At 36.4% G+C, this 26636-nt stretch overlaps 1 protein-coding gene and 1 long non-coding RNA gene across 9 annotated transcripts in view; both read right to left on the reverse strand.

Moving 5' to 3' along the window:
- Nucleotides 1–2376: 2376 nt before the first annotated feature.
- On the reverse strand, nt 2377–8471 carry LOC125647723 (uncharacterized). Its single transcript, XR_007360080.2, has 3 exons — nt 5655–8471; nt 3096–3229; nt 2377–2982 (listed from the first exon to the last, which is right to left on the reverse strand). It is a non-coding gene; the product is annotated as an uncharacterized LOC125647723 (long non-coding RNA).
- A 1198-nt stretch (nt 8472–9669) lies between these two features.
- The window catches only part of LOC125683423 (uncharacterized), a 39302-nt gene continuing 22335 nt past the window's right edge, over nt 9670–26636 (reverse strand). For 4 of the 8 annotated variants that reach the window (XM_056142605.1, XM_056142606.1, XM_056142609.1 and 1 more), the window contains 4 exons: nt 26327–26475; nt 17420–17551; nt 14180–14338; nt 11382–11635 (listed from right to left, as the gene is read on the reverse strand). In XM_056142605.1, coding sequence (XP_055998580.1) covers nt 11618–11635; nt 14180–14338; nt 17420–17551; nt 26327–26475 — 458 coding nt within the window. In that variant the 3' untranslated portion in view covers nt 11382–11617. Of the gene's footprint in view, nt 11636–11761; nt 11853–14179; nt 14339–17419; nt 17552–17653; nt 17929–20989; nt 21149–26225; nt 26476–26636 lie in introns of those variants that run through there. The other 4 variants (XM_048924557.2, XM_056142607.1, XM_056142611.1 and 1 more) reach the window with 4 other exon arrangements.

Below are 26636 nucleotides of genomic sequence, written 5' to 3' on the forward strand. Positions count from 1 at the left end.
TTATGGAATCTATGAGATTGATCACTGTTAGTTATCTTCACTTTTCATTGATCAATGTTCCTGATATTGGTAGCCATATTGATTTATCATTTGACTCGACCTACCCTTGCCAAGGGGATAAAGCTTCGTTTTTGTGCTCAGGTACAGAATATACTGACACTCAAAAGAAATTCAGCCTTCATTTTTTGGTAATACAATTGGATACTATAGTGGATTTTTACCTAGCCATCATCATAATGGCAAAAATGTCAGGACTGAAGAGGTGGCAGGTATTGAACTTTTCTACTTCAATAACAAATACCCTTTTTAGCATTTGTTGCTGCTCGCTTTCTACGATGCAGAGAGTTCGTGACACGGTTTATTTGTGCTATAAGGGATGGAATGAGAATTTTCTTGAAACAAAGCGAGTAGATCCTATAGCGGATTTGGACACGTTCTAAAGCATCGATCTAACATGACTGACACAGGTTCTATTGGTGAGAAACTGCGACTGTATTGGGGTCAAAGTAACGTGTCGACATTGTTTTGAAGATAGTTCATTGCACCTCGCGTCACATGACAGTCGGGTTTAGTCTTGATGAAAATTAAGTCTTGTTGGTGGACAAAGACTCGACAACAGGTTGCAGAACAGTGATGTCTTCCATTATGACCAAGTGGGTTTTGCGGCCACCATAAATCCCGATATGCCCCATAACACGACCAAACCTGTCTCATTCCGCCATGCAGTTATCGATATAACGTACGTTCATCGCGACATCGTCTGAGCAATAAGGCTTGAATCTCTACTTTTCAGAGTGTATACGGATAGAGAACACATTTGGAGGTGTCGTAAAAAATATTGGAGTCTGACGTCATGTCGATGACAATGAAGGGCAGTCCTAAACCACTTGCGCAAGATATGCGATTCATATAACAACCACGAAGAGGCGGTCGACCAGTTCGAGTGCGGTCGGCGATTGTGCCAGTAAGTATAAGGCAGGTAGAGACGAGGTATTGCATTATTGTTGGACGTTGATAACGGTTTTCGCATTCCTAGCCCAACACTGACTCCATTGTCGGGCGTTCTCAGCCCAACACTGACTCCACTACCGGGTGTTCACAACACTGACTCCACTGCTGGGTGTTCACAACACTGACTCCACTGCCGGGTGTTCACAACACTGACTCCACTGCTGGGTGTTCACAACCAACACTGACTCCACTGCCGGGTGTTCACAACACTGACTCCACTGCCGGGTGTTCCCAGCCCAACACTGACTCCACTACCGGGTGTTCCCAGCCCAACACTTTCTCCACTGCCCGGTGTTCCCATCCCAACAATGACTTTACTGCCGGGTGTTCCCAGCTCAACACTAACTCCATTGCCTGGCGTTCCCAGTCCAACACTGACTCCACTGTCGGGCGTTCCCAGTCCAACACTGACTCCACTGTCGGGCGTTCCCAGTCCAACACTGACTCCACTGTCGGGCGTTCCCAGCTCAACACTGACTCCACTGCCGGGTGTTCCCAGCCTAACACTTACTCCACTGCCGGGTGTTCACAGCACTGACTCCACTGCCGGGTATTCCCAGCCCAACACTTACTCCATTGCCGGGTGTTCCCAGCCAATGCTGACTCCACTGCCGGGCGTTCCCAGCCCAACACTTACTCCACTGCCGGGTGTTCACAACCAACACAGCCACCACTGCCGAGTGTTCACACGACACAGCCAACACTGACTTCACATCCGGGTGTTCACAACACTGACTCTACTGCCTGGTGTTACCTACCCAACATTAACTCCATTGCCCTGTTGTGTGCCTCGTTAGATAGCGTGGGAATCCTTTACGTAATTTGAAGAACAAATTTCAATATCAGAATATTCTTACCAGATACCCGAAGAACATCAAACAGATATGAAACTGTATCTGTGCACGTGCTAATCAGGGTGTATATTGTACACACATGCTGAAATCTCACGATTTGATTGACCTTGGTTCATGTGTCCCCTTTTGAAACGATACTTTCGCTTTACCTTGAAGTGATAAATCTTATAAACATATCATATTATCAATGTTTTGTTCATAGTATTTGGAAGGTTTGAACTTTATGTTTTATCATTAGAATGGTATTAAATGTAACTTTATTCTTACCGAAGTACCACGGGCCGCGAGATAATGCGAAACTTTGAGAAGTTGCTAATTTCTATTATATAAACTAGATGTATTGGGTACCCAATCTTCTTATTTAAAACATTGTTGTGACGTCAGTTCTTTGTCTTGACAGTACTTTATTTTTCATACGGTACTGAATATAGTCCAGTATTATTAAGAGCAGGCCAATATTATGAGAAATATTGGACCGACAGTAAAAACCAGGAATAAAGACCACTCTTCGTTGTGCGAGAAAACATATTCATTATTTATCAAATACAATATTCAAGGCGTGAAATATTCCAGTAAATTATACGAAATGAGTGTTTCGTGTATAATCCGATTTTACTGTATATGAAATCGTTTAGGCACCACAGTTATAAATCCATGTCACAATTATTCATTTAAATATATGCACATTGAAGTCGCAAATTCACTGTTACATCCCCGGCAGTGATGTTTATTTCTTTTCTCGATCCAAAGGAAACTTTCATTGAGCTTCACTTTCTTCGGTTCCGGTGGGGACACTGGACGGTTTCTGAATCAAATCCCTTACACTCGTGTAATTGTTCCTCGGAGGTGCGTTTGTAGTTGCGAATCGCAGATGACCTGTGACCAGTTTTTCCCCGCTTTTAGTTGTTCGTCAACACCCGCAGCATATGGGCGTGTGGCGGCAGTAGCTCGAAGAGAGTGATTTGTAAAAACCCCATCTAATCCTGCCTCTCTACACATTTTGGCCACAATCTGTTGCAGTTGATGTACCCCGACTGGGACGTCGTCGTACCATACATTCCCCTTAGGAGCGATTTTTGGTCCGAGCTATAATGCATTGCATTTTCCACTACTGGGGCTACAAATGATTGAAAAGAAATTTGTATCCAACAAAAATTAAACAAAATAAACACTGTGAAAAAGATTGTTAATATATTTAGGAGAATCTGTAGAAATAATGAATAATCTTACCGCAAACTCATGTACTTTTCAATCATCTGAATCCATTTCTTCAAGGCATCCGGACTGAATGCTAAAGGAGGACTGCGGCTTCTGTTTTTATACCAGTTATAGGCCTACGTGTCAGTATCATATTATCAGGGTTTCTAGAAAGGAACGGGGGAAATCAATGTTTTGTTTTATCTAAAAGATTCTTTCCGAACACCCTTTACGTACCCTCATTCACCCAAAAAAGAAAACCAGTTTTGCTGAGTACAGTCTTCAGACAATAGAAGCATTCGAATCGCTTTCCATGAAGAACAAAACCCTTTTTTGAGGAGTACCGTATTATGACAATTGAAATGATGAGCTAACAGTTTTTTGTGAATTAAAGACAAGATTTGACCTCGTGTGCCATTAAAGTTTACGAATTCCTAATATATTAAATATTAAAAACAAATCAGAAACGAAAGGTGTAAATATATTTGTCTATACCAATCTATATTTGTACGTGGGTTTTTTCTTTGTGCGTTCAAATGCAATTGTTTTTAGATAGAACAATGTTTTAAGTAAGATATAAGACTCCGATGGTCTATTGTGTCAGATACGGGACTGATCACTCGCCGCTACACGGCTCGTGCCAGTCCCGTATCTGACATAATAGACCATCGAAGTCTTGTATCCCTTACATATCAAATCAGAACTATCTCGATGATAACATTTTATCAAATCGTTTATCATGATAATATTTCATTATCTCGTTGAACTTATTTAATTGGGGGCGAATTAAGATAGCGTGCAACCGATCAGGTCCGAGCGGAAATGAACACTTATGATCTTCTCATAATCAAGGAAGCATAACTCTATTAATAATATACTTGATCTGATTCTATAATGTAGCTCACAAAGCATGTCAAATGTTTAAAACTCTGCTTGAACACACGAGTTAAGATTGATTGATGTTTTCCGCCACACTCAACAATATTTTAGTTATCTGGTGGCGCCCAGTTTTTATTGGTGGAAGAGAGAACCCAGATACAATGTACCTGGGAAGAGACCACCGACCTTCCGAAAGTAAACTGGGAAACTTTCTCACTTACCGGCGCGAGTGGAATTCGAACCCGCGCCGACAGAGGTGCAAGGCCGTGTGCTTTTGAGCGCGATGTTCTAATCACTTGGCCACGGAGGCCCCCACACGAGTTAAGACACAGGGACTAAGCTGTTTTGAGTCCGAAATCTTCCACATTAGTCTAAATTTCGCTGCTGTCATCGGCGAGAATCCACCCGTTGACCTGGACCGGTAAATGTCCTAATAAAAACAAACACGTGAAATCGAGAGAATTATGGCATATATCTCTGTTATTTGAAGAACTTGTGAGTTGAAATGTCACATGCAAGTAGTTCAAACATTAATATATTCAAGGAGACCGGCAAATTATGCATATCACATCTAGTTTCTGATTTTTTAGGCATTTGAAGCGAGTGGGTAATTTTTTATCTGAGTCAGAGTTAGACCCCTTTCTATTTTTATGGTAATACAGAGTTCGGGCTCAAAACGGGCTTAGCCCCTGTGAGTTAAGGGAACGAATTCGATAGTTAAACGCGTGTCTGCCATGGATTTCCTCCACATCCATCTTAGCTAGTCTTTTTCTTATAGTCTGCCCTAAAAATGGATCATCATATCTTGTATATCAAAACTCAATGAAAAACCACTATAAAATCAAACTTCTTCACAACTTTCCTATAACTTTCCATAAAATTAATATATCTAGTGATAATATGATTGATTTCCACAAAATTAATATATCTAGTGATAATATTATTGATATCCATAAAATTAATATATCTAGTGATAATATGATTGATTTTCATCGTAGACAACCAGATAGTATGGATATGTGTCTCCGTATTCCTTTGCTTTTTCACTGATCTCAAGTTTTATTTCTAAACATTATAACACTCATCGGGTTTTAAAAGCTCAACACAAAGTACCTTTTCCGTTGAAGAAGGAAGACTATGATTTATGAAAATAGCTTAAGAGGAAGAAACAAAGAAGAGGCCCATGCATGGGCACAACGGTCACCTGAAGAAATTTTGATTTTTTTTAGAAACGTGACTCATGAATATCTAAATATGGATTTAACTAAAAGAATAATAATAATAAAAAAAAAAAAAACCAAGGCAATTTCGTAAGCAAATTGTGAATTTAAGGGTTCCCTCATGTAGTGTAGATTTTAGTTCGTTTAAGCTATGACTACATATACAAATTGCAAAATTAGTGCAAAAGCATCAAGTTGTTTATATTCCAGTTGGGAAGTATGACCGATCCTTACGAGAAAATTCAAATTTTACATAGGATCGATTTATTTTCAAAATTTACATAGGATCGATTTATAGAACAAACTCTTTTAAAACCTTAATATAGACTGACGTGCAAGAGACATAACCCCAATCAAACGTCAATCATATTCAGTATTAGTCTTTAAACATTAACAATTTTGAATTGCTTGATGTCATACACATTCCCAAGCAATTCTTGATTATATTTAATCATACCAGGTATTCCTGTGTTCGGAAGATCGCAATACATACCCTGATTATCACGTGATACCCCGATTATCACGTCCACAGATATACACCACGGCATTATATGCGTCTCAGAGCTGTTTTGCATCCTTTAAAAGACGTCTGGGAAAAATAGCCAGCTATTGAAATTCATTTCTCATATCGCGAAAAGGACGTCTAGGCTACCTATCGATGCGCGTTACATGACAGTGCAATACTACTGTTGGCTGAACACACTCACAATGCTGTGGCAAGAGCACTGAACGTCCACAAAAGCACACGACTTCGTCTCTACAAACGCTGACTAGTACAACTGCTTACCAAAGGTTACGACGCCTTGTAAGAATCGATTCATTAGGTTGCAGCACTTGTGTAACCGGTTTAGAATTGCACCAGAAATGCATTTGGGACACGTTGGGTATAAATCCAAGAACAGGCAGAGATGGTTTGCTGTGGCGTCTCCGCTTCAATGGTATCAAGCCGCGCTGTGTTGACGGTGGGAATGTCCCCCACAATTTATTTACACTGATTTGCAGAAAAATATACATGTATCAATAAAAAAGTTACTGTATAGTAGGTCTAATCAAAGTTGTCTAATGTTTGTTTACTGCCGAGGTGAATTCCTACTCTAGACTTCATGCTGTCACAACTCGACCGTTAAGTCAAAACTAATCCCCAGATATAGTCTAAATGTAATTATGTAAAGTACTTATTGCCAGAAAACTTACAGTCTATTTATACTGAAACGAAACTTCCAGAATCTTTCTTTTTACGACACAGGGAAATGGGTATTACATCATCTCTATATTGAACTCTGACAAACATTGCTCTAAAAATAGAACGTCTAGAAGTCACAAGTGTCACTAAGTACAATGTATTACACAACAGTAGCATTATGGGCGGGATTTGCAGTGGACGCAATACCCGCTGGATCATCATCAACCTCACAAGTCAAGATTTTGTGATTAAGTACCCTCCACATAACCCTTGACGAATGTAGCTATTAAAATTTTGGACACAAGATTTGTAATGAGTAAAATGCTAAAAATAAACTGTCCAATGAAATGTCTCTTTTGAAAACGAATTTCGGACTAAGCACAATGATGGCTGATCTGCATAGTCTAGAGAGAGAAAACAGTGGAATTTGTTTAAGTTGATATCATTGTATATGCAACAAGAAGTTAAAAAAAATTTGAAGAACTTGCCATCTTTTGCCAAAACCCGACTCTCATGTGGCGCAACGTGCAATGGGCTATCTTTACCAAAACAATGCCCACATGTTTCCTTGGTCCAAATACAGTCGCAGTCTTTCGCAAATAGAGCCCGAGTGGGACATTTTAGATCGACTCTTTAGAACGTGCCGGAATCATGCACGGTCTAGACAAGTCAGACATTTCTGGAAGAGTGGTAGGCCATCCCTGTAGCACAAATAAACCATGTAATGAACTCTATGCATGCAGAATTCGAGCAGCAACAAATGCTAAATGGGGATATTTGTTACTGTAGTAGACATTTCATTGGTTACCACCTGCTCAGTCTTGACAGTTTTTTTTATACAGGTCTATATTCGCTGTTCTTCAATACAATAGATGTGTATCTTCTACATGTGGTAGATGTAAACAATTAAACGATATGTACAAAATATTGCCGAAAATTGAATGTTGCGTGTGTTATACCCAGTCATCTATAGGTAGAATATAGGTAGTTTTTGTTCAGATTGAATTATCCCGGGTTGCAGACTGGACTAAGAACATGCACAAATGATTACTTGCTGGAATCTTTGGGAATATTCAATAGCAATGGTTTGTTAAGATATTGCGTGTGTAGTTATTATGTTATCAAATCATGGTGGCGCCCGTAATGGTAATGGTCTTACATTGAGGTTGGCTACTGACAAACAAGTTGATGTTACAGGGGTTACAACAGTCTCGTATAAAGTCAGCATTTCGCAAATTATATGGTCGTTATAATGATCTAGTTGCCAATACAACTCATAATTAGGTCAGATGTTGTCTAAAGTGTTTCATACCTATTGTTAGGTCGTTCTTAGCACACTGACTTTTTAACTACGGATTACTCCGTTCACCTGATCAAGATATAGGGCTCACGGTGGGTGTGACCGGTCGACAGAGGATGCTTACTCCTCCTATGTACCTGATCCCACATATGGTATATCGAAGGGTCCGTGTTTGCCCAAATCTATATTTTGTATTGCTTATAGGAGTTATGAGATTGATCACTGTTCTTTTTCTTCACCTTTCATTCACTTGATAAATTGTAGCCTGGTAACGCTCTTGACAAAATTATTAAGATTTTTTCTATCTATTCGAACATCGAAATTTAGATCAAACTGCTTCCGAAGGCTACAATCTGTAAAGATGCTTTCATATGAACTAAACAAATCTTCTTCTCTTGACAAGTGACTGAAACATAAAATAGAAAAAGAATAGATACGAGTAGGTAGAAAACTAACAAAAGGTTGATCATCACAACAGAAGGTTGATCATCACAACAGAAGGTTTATTAGCACAACACGTTACATCCCCTAGTAGATTGGTCAAGGTAACAGCTCTGGTGTTCAACATGTTACATGTCTAATGTCATAATCAGGTCAAGGTCACAGCTCTGGTGTTCAACATGTTACATGTCTAATGTCATAATCAGGCCAAGGTCACATCTCTTGTGTTCTGATCAGGCCAAGGTCACAAAATTGCTGTTCTGATCGGGCCATGGTCACAGTTCTGCTGCTCTGATCAGGCCAAGGTCACAGCTCTGCTGTTCTGATCAGGCCAAGGTCTGGTGCTCTGATCAGACCATTCCTATTCGCTGCGACACATCACATGTTTGGTGCACAGGGGCTAAGCCCGTTTTGGGCCCGAACTGTGATACCATAAATATAGAAAGGGGTCTAACTCTGACACAGATAAAAAAAACTAACCACTCGCTTCAAATGCCTAAAATATCTTAAACTAGGTAAGCTATGCGTAATTTGTCGTTTTCCTTGCACAGATTAATGTTTTAACTACTTGTATGCCAAATTTCAAGTCACTGGTTCTTAAAATAACAAAGATATACGTCATCGTTCTCTCGATTTCACTTGTTTATTTTTACTAGGACATTTACCGGTCCAGGTCACGGAGTCGTTTCTCGCCTATGACAGCAGCGAAATTCAGACTAGTATGGAAGATTTCGGACCTGTCAATTAAAATTTCACATCAATTATACGCTACTTACTTCCTCATATTTTAATAATGTTCTTCGTGTAGACGTTACACGACTTATTTTTCCTCAGCCGCATCAACTGTTGACAAGATCTGCCATTTAAATGAATGCACTAAATACCCGAAATGTCTAAAACTTTAAAGAAGGGCAAAATGGGTAATAATAATCTAAAGGAAATAGAATAAACAAAAACAAAAAATTGAAAAAGCCAAGAAATAATGTTCAATTTCCTTCTCCAAGTGCAATATCATAAGAATAATGTTTTGATCAGTTTTAAGGTATTTGAGATTTTAAGTCTATCGGGTATTTAGTGCGTTCATTAAAACGGCAGCTCTTGTCAACAGTTGATGCGGCTGAGGAAAAATAAGTCGTGTAACGTCTACACGAAGAACATTATTAAAATATGAGGAAGTAAGTAGCGTATAATTGATGTGAAATTTTAATTGACAGGTCCGAAATCTTCCATACTAGTCTGAATTTCGCTGCTGTCATAGGCGAGAAACGACTCCGTGACCTGGACCGGTAAATGTCCTAGTAAAAATAAACAAGTGAAATCGAGAGAACGATGACGTATATCTTTGTTATTTTAAGAACCAGTGACTTGAAATTTGGCATACAAGTAGTTAAAACATTAATCTATGCAAGGAAAACGACAAATTACGCATAGCTTACCTAGTTTAAGATATTTTAGGCATTTGAAGCGAGTGGTTAGTTTTTTTTATCTGTGTCAGAGTTAGACCCCTTTCTATATTTATGGTATCACAGAGTTCGGGCCCAAAACGGGCTTAGCCTCTGTGGTTTGGTGATAACAGAACTGAAAGCCACTACAATTCTTTATTCTTTATACAAACATATCAGTTATCATTTTGTCTAGGTTTTCATTTATTACACATTGATCAAATGAATGAATTAAATCATCATATAAATTAAACCTACCTTAAGATTTTCTATACAAGTCCATTTTGATCGTCGCAAGCCACGCCTATTGTCTCCGTTTACACTACGTCAAATGTCGTGGCTATATGATTAAACAAAATCCTCGACTTCATGAATATTTATGTTTATTAGTTAACCAATCGGTGAGCGTCCATGATTTTGATTGATGGCAAGAATAATCACTCGGAGGTCATTGCGTGCTCGTAGAAGAATAACCCGAGGATTGCCAATTAAGAATTAGACACTTTTTAGCCGTTGTAACTAATGGACTGTTCTTTGTTGACTTCACCGGTGTAATAGATTTACCATATAATATGCGTAACCACGCCACGCTTTTTAGATAAATGCCCGATCAACTCTAGTCTTTCAGATTTCAACACATCCACTTTACCCCGAATTTCCTCATCAAGTTTGAAAATACGATTACGTTTATCAACACAGAATTTACAAACGTAACCACGGCTGTTAATGCGAATTTCATTTAATGGATGCTTTACTTTACTTGCGTCTGTAAACAGGGGTCTGTAGCCTTTTTGCCAGTTAATACATGTACTTGTAAACAAATACTGCACGTTTTAATTGTGGGCGCAGCCATTAAAATATGGGAAATCTGTTATTGTGACTGTGATTGGTCAAAACAAATTATTGCGTCATTTCATAAATATTTATGAAAATTGAGGATTTCGCTGATCATGCAGCCACAGTTTGAGATAGTGTATGTACTACCGGACTCAGTAACCGTGGCTAGCGACGATGGTCCATTTTTGTCAGATTATTACGTTACGTATGATTTTTGTGTCATAAGATCTATAGAATTTACAAAAAAAAAACAAAAAAACATTCGTACATGCTGATTATAGCTTGTACAAATACCTGTACATATATAGTGTACCCAAACATGTACTGATGCAGCTACTCCATAACAGGGACATGTTGTGCTTCTAACTGTACTCTGGTACATGTATACCAATGTTTCCAAACACTACAGAATATGATTATCTTGTTAGACTTTGATATCTCCCTGTTTATTTTCGGTAGATGTCTCGTTTTTCACAATGTCCTCTGAAGTTTTATTCTCAGGGTTTGCCGTCTCAACGTGTTTAACGAACTCGTAGTCATTACGTGTAGCTTTGTCTCCACCAACCAGCTCTGTTTTCACTGCCTTTTCACCGGAATGTGGCGGTTCACGGGATTCGTTATTATTCAGGGTTGTTGATGCTGTTGTTTGGGGTATAATTGTATCCCCTGTCTGGCCGTCTGACACAGGTATCTGGTTTTCTGAAGAGTCGACCACCTGCTTGTTGGATTCGGAAGTTTTGATTTGACTACCATTAGATGGCTCACTCGCAGTACAATCACTTGTTACTTTGGATTGGTGTTCCGTTCCATTGATCTGATCCTTTTGCTGACGATCATGTTCCTCATCGCAGACGATTCTGTTGCACGTTTCAGTGGTATCATAGGTGTCTACACCTTCATTTGAAGTCTTAAACTCCGCACGCTCGTAGTTGCTACTGCGCTTCGTTTTAGTGTTCTCGTCTTCAATATTTAGAACATCATATTGGCTGTCTTCTTCATCTTCATCATCGTCGTTCATTTCACTTGGTTTCTTAGAGACCTTTACATTCAATTTAGCATCAGCATCTTCGTAATCCGGTTCAGTGACGTCATACGTATCACTCAATTGGTCTTCATGTTCGTTTCCCCCACTGTGCATATCATAACTAAACTTCCGGTCTATCCCATCTATTTTAGGTGCATCATGTGCAGCAGAGACCTTCCTTCCATTCATTTCATTTAGCCGAACACTATCTTTTGCTGACATCTTCTTTTCAAACGGTAAACGATTTCTACAAAGATGTGCCTTAAATTATTATTAATACTATAAGCTTAATGATATGCAGAATCGTTGAATTGTCCTATCGAGATAAAAGATCTTGTTTGTAAATCATTAAATCTTATTCAGTATTGCTTACAGTTTTCGTTTGTAGCGGCAGTAAACAAAAATACTCCAAATGAAACACAGAATCACAACACCTCCAGCCACCGCCACCACTATCAAATTTACTGAAAAATATTCAGTTTATGTAAAAATACCACCACCACAACATGTATCACGTTACTGAAAAGTATTCAGTTTACGTAAATTGTTAGGGAAAGTCCGTTGTTATGCATATCAATGAGGTGTATTAATTTGTTGAATAAAGTCACGAAAGAGGAGGCATACAGTAATATTGTCAATGAGGTCCGCTTATTGACTAAAGTTACGAAAGAGGGGGCATACAGTAATATTGTCACTGAGGTCCGCTTATTGACTACATTTACGAAAGAGGGGGCATACAGTAATATTGTCAATGAGGTCCGCTTATTGACTACAGTTACGAAAGAGGGGGCATACAGAAATATTGTCAATGAGGTCCGCTTATTGACTACAGTTACGAAAGAGGGGGCATACAGTAATATTGTCAATGAGGTCCGCTTATTGACTACAGTTACGAAAGAGGGGGCATACAGTAATATTGTCACTGAGGTCCGCTTATTGACTACAGTTACGAAAGAGGGGGCATACAGTAATATTGTCAATGAGGTCCGCTTATTGACTACAGTTACGAAAGAGGGGGCATACAGTAATATTGTCAAGAAAGAGGGGGCATACAGTAATATTGTCAATGAGGTCCGCTTATTGACTACAGTTACGAAAGAGGGGGCATACAGTAATATTGTCAATGAGGTCCGCTTATTGACTAAAGTTACGAAAGAGGGGTCATGCAGTAATATTGTTAATGAGGTCCGCTTATTGACTAAAGTCACGAAAGAGAGGTCATACAGTAATATCATCAATGAGGTCCGCTTATTGTCTTAAGTTACCAAAGAGGGGACATACAGTAATATTGTCACTGAGGTCCGCTTATTGACTAAAAATAATGTATTTCTTTAACAAAAGCCTTGAGTTGATTTTTGTTTGGACTAAAGCCATATCTTAATTCAGTGATTTCCAATAAGGTATGAATATTAATTAAACTCATACGTTAATTTAGTAATTATCAATGAAGTTTTTTCTAAAATCATGTGTAAATTTCGTAATTATCAATCAGGTATAGTTTTGACTAAATTCATGTGTTCATTTCGTAATTATCAATGAGGTATATTTTTGACTAAAATCATGCGTTAATTTCGTAATTATTAATGAGGTATAGTTATGACTAAATTCATGTGTTAATGTCACAATTATCAATGAGGTATAGTTTTGACTAAAATCATGTGTTAATTCAGTATTTGTCAATGAGGTTTGATTTTGACTAAAGAAATGAGTCATTTTCTTTAATACAGTCATGAGTAATTGTAAATGAGGTATGTTTTTAACTAAATAAAGTTACAAATGTGTATGTCGTGCACGTGTATGATAAAGAAACGTTTATGAATGAAAGCCCAACTTTTTGTGTGTAAAAGAAATCCCATTGATGGAGGAGGTCATTCAGCCAGCGTTTATGGACTAAGGTGAAACTACATGTACATGCCAAAAGAAAATGGTTTTAAAGGTGAATCTTTTATTTAAAAATCTGGAAAGTGTTCATGGCGTCCTATCGCAGTATTACATATATCTGCATTTTCTAATTAATATATCATACACCAGAAAGATAAACACACACTCCTAATTACGACAAAGGGAAACCTTCTTATAAAACAAGAAAGTCCTTTCTGGTGACCAACTAAAGCCCATAAAGTACAATGGCGGATCCAAAGCATTTTCAGGGGGGTTCGACTAAAGTTTGTACTGCATTTTCCGACCAAGAAAGGATTAGAGAGAGGGGGGGGGGTGAAGACCCCAAGATGAAAGAAAATGGCTTTCTATTATCCCTTTCTAGATCCGCTACTATAATAAATGTATATAGTCCCTGATATATACATTGTTTATACTTCAATAGATTTTACTTTGTTTACATATGGCCATTACAAAAAAAACCCCAAAAAAACAAAAAAAAACACCACACACACACACAAACCCCAAGAAAAACCTTTATTTATTTATCTACTATGAAAATTTATTTTCTATTATGCAACGTATTTTTAAAGAGATCTGGTAGTTTTAATTCCCTTTGACTTTTGAGCACTATAGTAATTCAATACATGTACTTTGAGAATTGAATTTGTATACATAAATATTAATATATATTTATGTATCAACTTCTTCATGTAAGAAATTAACTGTGATATTATTATTCGTATACATGCATGCTATATATATATATAGATTACACATTTCTGTATTTTGTCGATTAGGAGAAAGGCGTTCTAAGTTTTGTGCCCAATCCTTTTGTTTTTAATATCTTGACAATAAAATAAAACCTGTTCAATTCAATCCATTCTTCTATTGTGATAGTGTCTTCACTCACCTGCACACAAGTCGGGGTTGTTGACCTTGCTTGAGTTGGTACTGGGTGGCGTGGTGGTGATGCTTGAGTTGGCACTGGGTGACTTGGTGGTGGTGTGGGACGTGAGTGTTGAAGAGCCATTGTCTGTGGTATGAAATGTAGAGTTGTCGTCCGTTGCATCTTAAAGGAACGAATAACGGTAAGGTAAATCGTGGACCAGATAACTACATAATCTACATAACAAGCGATTTACCAGCGATTTACCAGCATAGCAGGGAAATATCGAATTGGTAATAATGACACTGTCGTGTGTTGAATTCAGTTTTCGATTACATACATCAGAATTTTAATAGCATCGATCATTTTGGTCAATTTTTTCCCCTCTCACCCCAAAGCATCTTATTCCTTTCTAGTATAGATATATGAATGATATATTTCAACTTTGAAATGACTGCATGTTTCTCAAAAGTTACACTAAGAGCCAAATTGTATAGCAGATTGAATTTTTGTCCAGGGTACAAATATTCAGGGGACATAATTTGAAGATTAAATTTGTGTTAAAAGCAATAAATGCATAATTTTATTATTATTATTTTTTATATAGAAAACTTGTATAAGTCATTAGGACTTTAGGACTCATTTTAATTCTTTCAAAATTTTTGAACAAAATTATCTTTACTGTTTATTTAACATTTAACTTATTTACTCCTCACGGATGTTGCAATATCGAAAAGAAAAAGAAAAGAGGGCATCTGTCACCTCATGGATATTTTTATTCAAAAATTAAAAATCGATGATGACACGTTATCTACATGTATGTTTTAACTAGTGATATTCCAGTAAACATAGCGTAAAGCATAACAATCACTGCACAACAGCGTGAACAGACTTACAAGTACTTATCGCCCGGCTAAACTTGCGTGGTACTAAAACAATTTACTATGGTGGTTATCATAAGTGTACAGTTATTTTCGGGAAATAGGTAAAATGATCAAATCCAAACGGTCAGTAACTTTATATTCATGTTCTGACGGATGACTAACCTTTTGTATCGGATAAATCAGGCGACAAAATTGACAACACGAAGTAAAACTCAAAAACATTCCATTATGATTCAAACTACAGCATAGTTACATGTGTATACGAAAAACAATTTCTAAATAAATATAATGACAAAATTATCATCGTCATCGTGTTATGATATAGGTTAATACGCAATCAATATAACGGTATATAATTTTCTGAGATCCTCTTTACGGGTGCGGATCAGGCGCGTAATATTTTGTAAATGAATAACTGTCTTTTTAATAGAGTTTGATGTATACATTGTTTTGTTTTTTTATATATACATGTACCGTTTTACGATACAATGGTGATATAGATAAAGATACATAATGCTGGTAGTATCTCTATGTTTAACGCTGCAATACTTCACTTGCATTTTGTCCTGAAGAAGGGACAGGTCGTCCAGAAAATTTGACAATCTGGTTGTTCGTGTCGTTGGTCATTTTAGTGCTTATATATATATATATATATATATATATATATATATATATATATATATATAATACTCGACTATTTTCTTCGATTCTTAAGGAATACATCTTCAGATATGAGTATACTCAATTGACTTTGTGGTATTTTATTATACTACCACCATATGTATATATAATCCAAATAGAAAGAGTTGATATCACACAGTAAAAATAATTCAATAAAAAGGCAGGAAAATATGCAGTTTCAAAATATATTTAAATCACTAGCGCTTTCTGGATTTTTAGGAACTGTATATTTGCCTACTTTATTGATGAATAGTGAATTAAACACATTGTATCATTGGATTTAACCATTTGCATTAGTAAATAAATTATGATAATGTTAACATTTACACGTATTTCTAAGCACTAAAATTTAATGTACGTGTTCAGTGTATTTGCCCGTGCTTATATTGTGCATATGAGCCCTACAAATAAATATACAAAACTGTGTTCCGTATGCACTAAAACAAATAATGAAGCACTTTATGTAACTATAAGTAAATAAATCATTAAGTAAATAAATCATTACATTAGTAACTAACATAATCATTCACACTTCAAACATTTCATCACACTTTTACTTCTTAACGAGACCGGTAATTTCCATTTGTCACGATTCACGGGTTCGGAGGTCTGTTAAAACAATCTTCAACGTCCAAAGTTGATATAAGAATTTCGTGATTATTATGTCAGTTAACAACATTCTTTAACCAAAATTCAATCTGCCAGAGTTTATATTTCTTACTCTATAATTATCCAAGCCAATATCGAGAGAACAAAATCATTTAAGCTCGTATTACCAAGGCCTACTACTGCTTTGATCTAGCAACGCGCACCTAATATTTTCATGATGCGATAATAACGCAACAAAACTCGAGTGAAACTAACATTACGGGTACATACAAAATTTAATTGTCATTTTCCTTAAAATGGTAATTTTCTCACTTCTACCCAGAGTTTAAAAATTCGAGAGCAATAAAGCTCTACAACATCGTAACAAGAATCAATCGTATACAGGTACATTTTACATGCGTGACATTCTAATTGTTAAAAACTTACTACGTATACATGTGCATGAACATACATGTATATTTCACGCCAATCAACAGCATAAAATCCAGAATCTAGAAGTATAGTCTACACATTTTAGATTTGCATAAGCCGATAATCAATTTACGAATCAATACAACTGATATGTGTAGCAGTTAAAAAAATTATCATTACGGCATGATGTTTAATTTATTAATACTATTTGGCTATTGATCAAGACTATAAAATAATATGCTACAGATTTATTTACAAAATTCAACACTACACACAATAAAAATCTTATGTGCGAAAATTGGCAATACAATGTCTCGATCGGCACGTGCTGTCTAATTGACATATCATCACACACCACCTAATTATAGGGAGGTGTTGACAGGGTACAGGTAATCGCTTCAATTAGACAGTTTGGCTTGTTTTCTTTATAATTTGCGCCTTGCTAAAATTGTCCGACCCAGATCTGTTCTAAACAAATTACCGTCCGGATTAACGATACAATTTTCAACGCAGTGTAACGTTTTGTAGTAATAAGTGACCGTCCGGATCCGGAACTCGAATTTCCGGATTAATGATGCAAAATAATGTAGAAAAATTCCGTTCCCTTAAAAAAAATCGTCCGGAAGGTAAAGCGTCCGGATAAATGGCGTCCGGATTACCGAAGCTCCACTATACTTACTGTCTGTATCTGATGTAGTGTAAGCGGAGACAGGCACGTTAGTCGCCTCCGTGGAGTAAGTTGTTCCAGATGGATTAAGTGAACTCTCTTCTGATGTTGTAGTGCAGTTTTCCGAACAATTAGTAGTGTTTTCTGTTAAAGATAAATTGACAATGGTCATTGTATAACATTAAACGTTATATATTTTTTTAGATTTGAAATCCTTAGGCGTGCTGTAAATTATTATTAACAAACCTATAGAAGAAACGAGTGTAAGACTTAGCTGTGCAAAGAATATCATCAATTTAACCATCCTCATATCTAAAACACACGCCATAACACTGTTGCTTTCAGTCACAGGTCCATGTTAAATGGACGAGGAAGTAAAGGCGCTTATTTCCCCCCTTAGATTTTCCCCATACAGTAAATTGTCATTTTTGCGTTATGCACTTTACTTAAAAATTACACGAATGATCTTCATCTGCCTTAGCGAGTGCGCAGTTTTTCTTCCGTGTCTTAAATAGCAACAAACGGAATAATCTTTTGTTTGAAGTAGAAACTTGTGAACACCCTCATATTCTTAAAATGATATTCATCCTAAGTCCAAGCATGGTAACGCCTTGGGATTGTAATTCATTTTTTACAGTTCCCGAGAACATTGTTTGAAAATAAAATACTAGATTAAGTGTGATGTTTTAGTGTATTCTTTGTAATTAACACCATACATGGTCGTACCTGCCCATCTGTCAGCGCGAAATGGCGTGCATATCAGTCGGTCATTAAAAATATTAGATGGGATGTTAGATAAACAAACAAGTAGATTGTGGTCTAAAAATAGATCTGATATAGTCTTCTACTAACGCTTTCGATACTTTTTTTTGTCAGTACACTGTATCTGTATAATTCCCTCCTAGAATACGGCATGGTCATTAATCTAAATACATGTACATTTAAATCCCTCTTTACCCAATGTATGAAATAATGAGAATTAATGTTTGTTATGCATTTATCTGATATCATCTGATCTTCCGGAAGGAGAAGGAATGGGGGAAAGGCAACATGCGAACTATTGTTAATCGCAATGTCGGGGATGTCTATACGTTTAGTCAACGACGTGCTGCGATAATAGGGAATGGCATTCAGGTTACCATTTTGCCAATTCACGATTTAAAACACAGGAACATGAAACGGGTGGTGGAATAAACTATCTCAGCTTGCGCCACTCTGACTCCAGTATTGTAGTCAACGTCTATTAAAGCTTTAAAGCAGATGGAAATCTGAAAAAGGGCGTGGCCGAAAAGTAGGCTCCGTGTCGGAGGTGGAAGCGCATCCGATTTCAGGGCGTTTTTCTATTGGATTTAGAGGAATATATATTTTTTCATTTGTAGCCAACATTTGCTGAGAGAGAAACTTAAACAGACAAACTACCACTGGTAGCCGTCACCGTGTAATATAGATACATGTAGTTCCTTTAATATCAGCGAAACAAGTATAGTTCATCAACAAGCTGACAATGACAGGGAAAATCGGGCATGCAGGCACTTCAATTCCGGGAAGTAGCATCTCAAAACCATTACCCATCCCATTTCTCCCCACTGGATAATTTTACGCAACGTACTGGTTTTTTGTAAAGTGCAGTTTATTTTACTCCAGATGCACCCCTGTAATCAATGAACACTTTACTGTAGTTTGAATCATGTCGTACATTCAAGGTCATCAATGGCGGAAACTTGATAAGAACATGGTTGTGATATTGTTCGATTCAACTAACGAGATAAAATCACAAGGTTTCTCCTTACTGAATGTTTTTATGCAATGTGCCGAGCATGGTCGACTTCATAGGTCAATAGTTATCTTGGATTTTTAGCAGTAAAAAGGTTAATTTTACTTGAACTTTTAATATTTAACAATTAGATATAGAGACAAATTTATATAAGATTAAGAGACAAATTTATATAAGATTATTAGACAAATTTATATAAGATTAAGAGACAAATTTATATAAGATTATTAGACAAATTTATATAAGATTAAGAGACAAATTTATATAAGATTAAGAAGTATGATAGAGGGTATAGTAGTATATATAGTAGGATACAGGGCTCACGGTGGGTGTGACTGGTCGACAGGGGATGCTTACTCCTCCTATACACCTTATCCCACCCCTGGTGTGTCCAGGGGTCCGTGTTTGCCTAACTATCTCTGTTGTATTTCTTATAAGAGTTATGAGATTGATCACTGTTCGTTATCTTCACCTTTCATTATATTAATTCGGATCACGTATTCTGCATTGATTATCTCGTTCCAAAAACGGTCTAAGCACATCTTGAAATATCCTGCTTCCTTCCAAAGACCAAACAAAAATCCATTTCCCTGTCACAAGGGGATGACATTTTTAATCAGGAAATTAATTTTTAAAAAACTAACCGAACGGAACAAGGAAGATCAGTGTTAGATCAATGTTTAGTTTTTGTTCTAAATGCATATATTTCAAGTTATTTCTATACTTCAAAACACACGACGATATACGGGGAGTAATTTGAAAATTGTCCCTGATAACCCACAGTCACAAAATGTATATGTCAACTATCGATTTTTGAAGAGATGCATTTGAACAACATCTGTTACTGAACACGTGGACCTTTGCATACAACATGCAATGGAAACCAGATACTAAAGAAACCTCTAAATATAACTAGAATTACACTGCAATGATTGTTACAGTACAGTCTTTAGTCATTGTAAATGAGCATACAAGACGGTCTCTGATTGCGACATATTTAAAGGAACCACGTGACTTGCAGAACTTAAAAAACAAGTACGTAAGTTTCAGCTATTTACATTCAAAATAAACATGTTTAAGAAAATACGATCTATTCAGGCAGGAAACTATATATTAAAAAAAAAAATAGATAACAAAGAAAGAAAGAAGCCGAGAATGATGTGATTGGTCACCTGTATAGAAACGAATTTTATTCTATCGATCTAGTGCTGAAACGTGTTCATGGGGACATTTCACGTTTTTAAAATAGCCATACATGTACATACAGAAAAATGTAATTATAAACATGTTTCTTTTCATGTTCTTTGAGATACCAATCATGACATGTCAATGTGAAGAATATTTAGAATCTTGCATTCGTTTGTACCAGTGAAGCAATTTTCCCCATACAGAAAAAGACCTATAAGTCTATTAAAATCAAAATAGCATTATGTCAAGAACAATTTTACACGAAAATAGGCAGCAAGCAAATAAATTATAATTTGGGAAAGAGAGGGGGCAATATTTAAAAGTTATTTTTGGCCATTATGACGTTTTGAGCTTCTAAATCACTTGCCAAAATGAAAGTTTGCCAAGTATTTCCTTCAGATTGCATTTTGATTCATTACGTTTTCCTAGTAAATTCGTTAGGTTTTCTGGGTATTTCCTACAGGATGCAGTTTATTCAATTATGTTTGCTTGATATTTCCTGGTGGATGCAGTATTCAATTCATTACGTTTACCTGGCATTTCCTGGAGATGCAGTATTTAATTTATTAAGTTTTCCCGGTATTTCCTGGTGGATGTAGTATTCAATTCATTACGTTTACCTGGTATTTCCTGGAGATGCAGTACTTATTAAGTTTTCCCGGTATTTCCTGGAGGGTGTAGTATTCAAATCATTACGTTTTCCTGGTATTTCCGTTTAATTTACTATGTTTGCCTGTAATTTCTTTGAGGATGCAGTGTATGCCAACGAACGGATAATCCTGGAAAATTATCAAATTTCGTTTTATTTCATACTGTGTCATCAATATCAAGTTAATGACAAAAAGAAATAGTGTAATTAAGATGCTGGTGGAAATCTGAATTGGTCCACCCCCTTTCTCCTTTCTAATTCGTCTCCCAATGATAAATACCCCCACCCCTCTGTAATTCCAAATGTCGGGGAACATGTGCATTAATTCAAATTATTGTAAAACTTTAACATACATCAACTGATGAATGTTCGTTATACATTGAATGCCTCGTGAGCATGTACAATGTAATTGACACGCCCTCATCCGCCGAAACGTCGTTCATATAATCTTTGTTTTCCCACCGACTTGAATTATCTATAACTTTCCCTTGTTACAAAATCAACTTAAATTTGGCCACAGTTGATACATGTAAGAGCGCCCAGGAAGGAATCGATATAGGATATTTTCAATATCGCCATGTAAAAATAAACAAATATCGTTAAAACACCGCACTTCGGAAAACGGAAGCATGATTCCGCATTTACTTTTATGCTGTCTTCGAAACTATGTTGGTCTAACTTTATTGATGAAGTTGTAAACAAAGTCTATCAAAAATAGGAATTTTCAAAAAATTTACGTTTTCTAACACGGCATAACACACACACACACTTACATCAGCCTGAATTAAGAGGTCCTGACTTAATCCAGCCTTTGGAGTACCACATGATGGGAATAAAATATCGGCAATCAACTTTCATATCATGATATTCATCCTTTGATCTAATTGGAAATCGCTTAAAAATCATAGAACTTCCAGTATGTTCACGTACAGAGCATATGCTATTTTACAACTTTAAGAGATCATTCAATGTCACATTCTGAGTACCAGAACGGTACTCATAATGTTACACCCAGAACAGTACTCATAATGTTACACCTAGAACGGTACTCAATGTTACACCCAGAACGGTACTCAATGTTACACCCAGAACGGTACTCATAATGTTACACCCAGAACGGCACTCATAATGTTACACCCAGAACAGCACTCATAATGTTACACCCAGAACAGTACTCATAATGTTACACCCAGAACAGTACTCATAATGTTACACCCAGAACAGTACTCATAATGTTACACCCAGAACAGTACTCATAATGTTACACCCAGAACGGTACTCATAATGTTACACCCAGAACGGTACTCATAATGTTACACCCAGAACGGTACTCATAATGTTACACCCAGAACGGTACTCATAATGTTACACCCAGAACGGTACTCATAATGTTACACCCAGAACAGTACTCATAATGTTACACCCAGAACAGTACTCATAATGTTACACCCAGAACAGTACTCATAATGTTACACCCAGAACGGTACTCATAATGTTACATTAAGTCACATTGTGTGAAGTTCCAAGATCCGCAGGTGAAACATAGGGAAATTCAGTAATTATCAGAAATTGTCAGTAAGAAATGACATTCTCAGTACTTTTTCCGTCCAGTACTGTCATATAATGGGTGAGTCGTCTCATATCTGTGCAATCAATTTCAACATATTTGTGACAGATCACAACGAAATGAATTAACGTTTGTACTCAATATTCGAGTCTTCATTCTCTGAAAAGAATTTTTAGCAACAGCCAACTGTTGCCGCCATTTTTTTTAATCTGTGCGGTACGAAATAAGGATTCTCTAATTAAAGGAATCTTGGAACATATGACTGGCAATGGCTCCCCGTAAGAACCATTCCAACGATTAACCTAGAAACTTACCATACGAACAACCTAGTACGGTTAGCCTGGATACTTTTTGAACGAACGCCAGCTGTAATACAGTATTAGTAATGGAAATATAAGGGAGGAAAAAGATTATTACCATTAAGTAATAAACAATTATTTCTATTGGGATTATAAATGGTGTTTATACTTAGCCAACATTTTGAAAAAATACAGGTAACTCTGTGTTGGCTAAGTGGGAATTGGGTGCAGGTAGAGAACAAAAGAATTTAATTACAGGTAGGCTATAGTCTGTTTTCAGATATAACCAGAATAAGGCAATAAGAATATTTTGTAGGATATATACATGTATAATGATAGAATATATTGAGATTCTTTCCTTTTTTTAAATAATTCATTTAATGATATTATGATTTCTATAATCAAATAACTTTAAAAATTATCTTTTTTAAATAATGAGCTGGTTTGTTTTCCTTCTATTTATGAATTTTATTTTGCTGGATCTTACTGTAAATTATAGCTTAACATTAATGTACCTAAAAAAATACCAAGTTTCAAATGATAAACATTAAATATTTATTTAGTTATTTTGTTTTATCATGCAAATATACATGAAATCTCAATTTAGAATTACATTTATGGTAGATACTATTTCAACTCTAAAATACATGATATGAAATAAAAAGTGCTTGTATAAAGTAATAATATTTCATTAATGTTGCCTATTAAAATGTTATAAGATATGATAATAAATGAGACACAAATGAAATAGAAATCATGTATCGACAACCTGTGAAAACAGACTATAGCTTGCTGATCACTCAGGTGTAAAAATCAAAATGTTGGTTATGTGGGAATAGGATTTTTCAAAATGTTGGCCAAGTGGGAATAAACCTTATAAAGAAGAGCTGTGTGCAATTAAACAAAAGCCTTTTGAAAATCTCCTAAACTGTCAGTCTTAACGCGCTTAGAACATAGAAATGACCACCACAGGTGCTTGAGAACAGGATCCCCCCCCCCCCCCCCCCCCCCCCCCCCCCCCCCCCCCCCCCAGCCTCTTGTGATTAATTTGGGTCAATCTTTCTTTTATGACACATTTCTCGTCCACTCTATGTCATAAATCTGAAAATCAAACGTAAACAACCTTTCATTTAAAATTCCCGCATCTATACCCATTTAGTAGAAACAGTTTGTACATTAAACAGGGAGTTGGTATCCAACTGACACTAAAATATATTGTTCATTATATCTCATCATGTGAATGCTGCATACCAAATTTGGAATCACTGCGTCCAGTATGATGAGTATGAAGAGTATTAGTGGAGAAAATTGAAATGGAAAATTGGTGTTACATATTTTTTGTTGAGTCTAAGTCCAGCCAAATAGGAAGTTGGTAACAACATACTCCATAAACGGAATTTCAGTACAACCCATCATGTGAATGCTGCTTACCAAATTCGAAATCACTGGGTACAGTATGTAATGGAAACTAATTGTGGATGGAATGACACGAATAAGTGGACAAATCCAGTATATCCCCTGATCTTTGTGCGGGACATAACATATAATGTCAAAGAAATTTATACTTGAATCCATATGTCCCTGCAAAATTAATGGGCAAGTCATAGAAAAAACAATAGCAAATGCTTCTTTTACTTTATTATGTATTATCCTACACACACCATGAATCAAAGATTCAGTAGTAAATAAATGTAAAACAATAACATATACATGTAATGTTAAAGAAACATAAACTTTAGATCTTTATGTAATATATACCCATGCAAAATCAATGGGAAGTAATGGGAAACATTTTTTTAATTTTGATTAAGCATTATCCTCAAACCTAATCTCTGTTGAGATTCGGCTCGGCTGGATATTTGGATATATCTAGCCAAGCCGAATCTCAACCAAGATTACTTCAAACCGAAAAACAATGAATCAGTTGTAAATAAATGTCAAACAATAATATATGTCAAAGAAATCTATAAATTTGCTGCATTCTGTGCACCTTTAATGAAATGATGCAGTTACGAAGGATTTCTAAAGGAGTAATGCTCCTGCATGGTGTTCCACAACTGCTGTGCTAGACGTTAAACTTGAGGACTTTTACAGCTGATAAATTTTTTTACCTATTCATCTACAAATTGTAGACTTGACAATTATAATGCAAAATGAAAAATCTTCAAATAAAAAAAAGATGTTTCTAAACATCATTCAAATCAATTCTTTGTACTTGTAAGGAAATGACATTAAAGCACTATAAACAAGATGTGTTTGTGAAACACAAATGCCCCCGATAATGGCAAATTCCGAAGATGGCCAAGGTCACAAGGGCAAATATCTTGATACCAGTAGAAAGATATTGTCAAAACAAATGCTCATGTACAATATGAAAGCTCTAATATTTACCATTTAGAAGTTATGACCAATGTAAAAAAATTTTTAAAGTAGGTCAAATGTCAAGGTCAAAAGGTTCAATACCACCGGAAAGATCTTGTAACAAGGAATACTCATGTGAAATATCAAAGCTCTATCACTTACTGTTCAAAAGGTATTAGCAAGGTTAAAGTTTTCAAAAAGTAGGTCAAATTCCAAGGTCAAGGTCATGGGGTCAAAAATGTTGGTATCCACGGAAAGGTCTTGTCACAAGGAATACTCATGTGAAATATCAAAGCTCTATCACTAACTGTTCAAAAGTTATTAGCAAGGTTAAAGTTTTCAAAACGTAGGTCAAACTCCAAGGTCAAAAATGTTGGTACCCATGGAAAGGTCTTGTCACAAGGAATACTCATGTGAAATATCAAAGCTCTATCACTTACTGTTCAAAAGTTATCAGCAAGGTTAAAGTTTCAGACAGAATGACAGACAGGACAAAAACAATATGCCCCCCCCCCCCCCCCCCCCCCCCCCCGATCTTCGATCTCGGGGGCATAAAAATAAAAACAAGTTAACGTGTACTTGCAATTTCTCTCATCTTTCCCTTTATGTAATCTACTTGCTTAGCACCTTTCTTTTCATATAACTTCAAGCCAAGCCTGGAGATCAATTCATCATGTTTTGAAACAAAGGTTATGTCATCATTTCTCATACTCCCAAAAAGTTGTTCTGCATCTCCTTCAACTCTTTTACAAACATTTTCTGCCAGAATACGACTACCTCTTAAATTTCCAGCATTCATATATGTCCGACACTCCTCGTTATCAACTGTCAAATCTTCACTTTTAAAATTGCAATCTTTGTAATGTCGCCATATTTCAACAGCAAGGAAGTAGCCTTTACAATACACACATGGGACATACTCCTTATAGGACACTTTTCTATGACTTGATGGTCTTTTAGAGACCAAAAATTCTCCTTACCCTTTTTCGATGACTGTGGCATTGTGATAGAAGTCGCCAAGATTCTGAAGTTTTTCTAGTCCCTTCTTTCTTGCTTCTGAATTTTTCGCATAGCTCATTACCTTTGCAACTTCAAGTTCGTTGGCATGCTTTCTGAAAAGATGGCGACGTAAATTGCTTTGATGTTCACAGCAGTAAAGGCAAGCATGTTTCTTATCCCAGATTCGCTTTTTTCCTGTCTTTGCTAATGGAACTGTTATTCTTTCAGTACCTACAGAAGAACAAGGTATTACTGTTAGATGACTAAAGTCGCATGGATTGCAAAGTGTATGTTAAGTTTAAATTATATGACATAAACGGTATTAATTTTGATGCACCATAAGCGCATTTCGACAAATAATGTCTCTTCAGTGATGCTCAGACCAAAAACGT

The sequence above is a fragment of the Ostrea edulis genome, chromosome 6 (genome assembly GCF_947568905.1).
Source record: "Ostrea edulis chromosome 6, xbOstEdul1.1, whole genome shotgun sequence".
In the NCBI taxonomy this organism is placed as follows: Eukaryota; Metazoa; Mollusca; class Bivalvia; order Ostreida; family Ostreidae; genus Ostrea; species Ostrea edulis.